Genomic DNA, 3,987 nt, shown 5'->3' with positions numbered 1-3,987 from the left:
GCTTTAATGATCAACAATTAAAGTTAAATAGTTAAAAGGTCTTTTTATGTATTTTATTAATTTTTTATGATTTTAATAAAATTTTATATTCTTTTATGACTTTTATAATTTTTAATATTTTTATTAAAACTTAATAATTTTTATTGATTTTTATTTTTATAAATTTTTGTCCATGGTTGTGATATATGGTGGTTTTAATTGAAAAAATTAGGATAATTAACTTTAAAGATCAAAAGATCTTTTGATATATTTTGATAAATCAAGTACCTAATTGAATGAAAAAATATTTAATTATATTTTTAAAAAATTTGAGAGTCTTTTAATATATTTTTAAAATTGAAGTATTTAATCTAATGAAAAAGAAAACCAAAGACCTAATTATTTTATTCACAAAAGATTGAAAACTTAACCGCTTTCAGTTTCACACGAAAATATTTTAAAAGATAAAAAAGCCTAATTATTTTAGTCAAATTCACAGGACAAACCGATAGCTAGGCCTAGGCAGCTTCCTCAATCTGATCCCACCATTCATTCAAAACACCAAAAATCTTACTATCAAAGTAATCAATTTTCTTTTTCTAGTTGATCCAGATCCCAGTCAAAACTCTCAGGAAGAAGAAACATGAGTGGTGACGAGAAAAACCCGGCTGTAGTTGTAGATCACCAGCATCATCAATATGGGACTTTCCAAGGAGTATCCAACTACCCTCCTCCACCTCCTCCTCAGCACCATGGCCCGGCTATTGGGTTTCCTCAGCCTGTTCCGCCGCCTGGCCTCCATGAGCCCTCTGCTCCTCCTCCTCAGTATTACCCCCAAGGTTATCAAACCGTTCCAGGTAGGCTTTGTCTACAACTAAGAAGAAAATAACTTTGTTCTTGTGATCAGTCAATCAAAGAAAGGATTTTGAGATTTGGTTTTTTGTTGGTTGGAATGATTAACATGTTTCTTAAGATGAAAGATCCATTTTTTTTTTTATGGTTTAGAAGAAAGGTGTGTTTATATATTAGGTGTTTTTATAATTATAGCAGAGAAAGAAAAGAAATAACTGCATAGATATATAAGCAGCTCCTTTTTATTTTGTATTTGATGCAATAGAAAGACTTTCTGATTCTTTAGGATGAGTGAATTTTGTAAAATGTTGACTTTACGGATTCGGGTTTTTGATAGATTGAAAGAAAAAGAGGGTTTTGTAGGGGTGGGAAAGATCCAAGTTTTGCTATAATATCTGAGATATTTGCTATAAGTTTCATAGTAGCTTAAGAAGAAGGGAAGTAGATTTCAGAGAAAGATGAGAGATAAAAGCATATAAATAATATACAAGTCATTATTGATCTGCAAACAACCTTGAACTTGAAGGAAACATGTAATAAAACCTCTCAGGAACTTATGAAAAGCTCTAGGTTTGACTGTTCTGAATATTATTGCAAGAACAATAGTTCATTTCTAATCATGCATAACTTGCTTTTGGCCTTCTATCAAATGTGATTCATGGATATCTATCATAAGATTAGTGATTTTGTAATTCAAGTTGGTCTGTCTGAGTTCCTTTTCTTGTATATAATTGTGTCGAGAGCAAATTTCAAGAAATGAAATGTTTCTTCCTTGTGTTCAACAAATTCTGCATTAAGTTAATGAAAATTTATCTTCTTGATATGCTTTCACCTTGATACCTTTGATGTCTAGGTTATGCTGTTGCTGAAGGAAGACCTGTAAGAGAGCGTCGTCTACCATGCTGTGGCATTGGTTTTGGATGGTTCTTGTAAGTCATATATAGCTATTGTTTTTAAAATTTTTTGAACTATAATTTTAAACAAAATAACAACTTAATGAATATATCGTTACACTGTCAATTTAAACAAATTATTTTCCTCTAAATCCAATTGTTGTGGGTTAATAAAAAACTCGACGAAGATAACAAAAGACAGAGAGGAAACGTATAGGTTGGACAAATGGGAAATTAATATGTCTACTATTTGACTGGAGATCTCCTGTCACATTGGAAGACAATTTTGTAAAATGCTGTGATAATAGCTATGACTTAGAGCATCGCATTTCGTGGGACTATGAAAAACTCTTTTAATAAGGAGATTGGTACAGTGGATGCTTGTTGTTAATTACAAGAAAAAGAAAAACAGGGTATGTTTATGACATGGGAATGCTGAAACTTTTCCAAGTTTTTTGATATATTTGGTGCACCAAAATCCTGTATCTGTGTTAAGGAAAATGAAGCTTGAGAGGAATAAATGTTATGACAGGTGCTATACACCCCAAATTTCAATTGACACTTCAATATGTACCCAAAGCCTGAATCTGGTGCACAATCCATGTGACATGTATTTTTATACAAATCAGCATTATATTTATTATTGTATTGGTTATTGTTTTCTGAACTCCTAGCTACTATTGAAGTAGTTTATGATTCTCTATCTATAAGAGGAGTATACTTCTTTGAAGGTTTATCATTGGTTTCTTCCTTGGGGCCATCCCCTGGTACATTGGATTGTTTGTTCTGCTTTGTGCAAGGATAGATTACCGAGAGAAGCCGGGATATATTGCTTGCACAATTGCTGTGAGTATCTTTTCTGTCAGTCTTTCTCAATTTTGTGAAGGTCATACTGCATTGACATGACTATAACCTGTCATTTATATAATTTTATGGATACTATGTTTAGATTCTACGTAAATATATTATCCTTTCCTGTTTTTGTGTCTTCTATGCTATTGTATTTGAGTGTACTCTGTTGCCTCCTCTCTTTCTCAAGTGAGGTTCTTGAAAACCCATTTAATGAGAGACTGCTGCTTGTGCAGGCTGTTCTTGCTACAATTGCTATTATCCTTGGTGTAACGAAGGGAATCGATGATTGACAAGCTCTTCCGAGTGGTATATACGTGGGAAAATAATGTATATTTCCTTGTAAGCTATCTTTATGTCGAATTGGTTTAAGAATCAGTGTGAGCATTAGTGATGTTTGTTTTATCATTGCTCCAATAGCGATGGAGATTGTTAAATTAAACTTCTACATAGATTTATTATTAAGCCGATAGAAAGTGCATATGTTAAGTTGTATGGTACACAGGGTTTGCAATGTTCATATGGAACAGGGAAAACATGGTTCAATTGGATATTGTTTGCATAAGTAGGTTTATATGCTGTTTGAATGTTAATTGCTGTTGAATTTTGTGGCATCTAATTAGTGAAGTTGTTGAGTCTAACAATTAGAGTTACTTTCCCATTACATGCGATGTTCTTGAAGAAGGTATTTGCCAAAACTATAGGGGCTTCGTCGGGTTTGAATCAAATCAGGCTATTTAGTTCTTTTAGTCAACTCTGAACAGACATAAACTTCTATTAAAAGAGGCTGTTGAAAAAGGTGGGAAGTGGGAAAGCATTTAGGCATTTGGGCAAATTGTAGGGATGAATTGGTGGTAGGCTGCCAAACTAGCCGAGCTTGAGTCGAGAAGGGTGCGGTTCTTGTAGCTATTGCTATTTTTTATTGTGGCGTTATATATTTCTTTGCTATTTGAAGGGGACCGACGTTTAGAATTTTTTTATTGTCAAAAATAAAACATGAAATTTGTTTTAATATGTAATATGCAATATGCAATGTTATATACGAGCTTTAATTTTGTACAATCTTATATATGAAATTATGATTTAACTTAAATTTCACAAATCATTAACATCATTATTGATATAACATTTTTAATGTGTAAATGTTACATACTCAAATAATTATACTTATCTAAAATATAATAATCTGATATAAAAATTGATTTGTTCATTTTTTAAATGTATACAATTGAATTAAATCATAATTAAATTTATATATTTACACAAAATGAAAGTTCATGTATCAAATTGTACATTGAATTAAAATTTATGAATAGTTTTGATATTTATTTCCTATTATTAATCATCATAATGATTTAATTTAATGATGACAATTTAGATTGTGGATTCGAATATTCATGGATATTCAATTTGA

General features: G+C 31.3%; 1 protein-coding gene across 2 annotated transcripts; it reads left to right on the top strand.

Annotated features, from left to right (window-relative positions):
- Positions 1–390: 390 nt before the first annotated feature.
- LOC108461373 (60S ribosomal protein L18a-like protein) lies at positions 391–3,166 on the top strand. Of its 2 annotated transcripts, XM_017761206.2 has the most exons (4): positions 391–836; positions 1,685–1,760; positions 2,456–2,570; positions 2,810–3,166. In XM_017761206.2, the coding sequence occupies exons 1-4, from the start codon at positions 623–625 to the stop codon at positions 2,864–2,866; spliced, it is 462 nt and encodes a 153-aa protein (XP_017616695.1). In that variant the 5' UTR covers positions 391–622; the 3' UTR covers positions 2,867–3,166. The 2 variants fall into 2 exon arrangements, with proteins under 2 accessions (XP_017616695.1, XP_052880285.1); XM_053024325.1 differs by lacking the exon at positions 2,810–3,166 and having other exon boundaries at positions 399–836; positions 2,436–2,571.
- Positions 3,167–3,987: the final 821 nt, after the last annotated feature.

The sequence above is a fragment of the Gossypium arboreum genome, chromosome 13 (assembly GCF_025698485.1).
Source record: "Gossypium arboreum isolate Shixiya-1 chromosome 13, ASM2569848v2, whole genome shotgun sequence".
Lineage (NCBI taxonomy): Eukaryota > Viridiplantae > Streptophyta > Magnoliopsida > Malvales > Malvaceae > Gossypium > Gossypium arboreum.
This window is presented reverse-complemented; position numbering and strand designations above follow the sequence as displayed.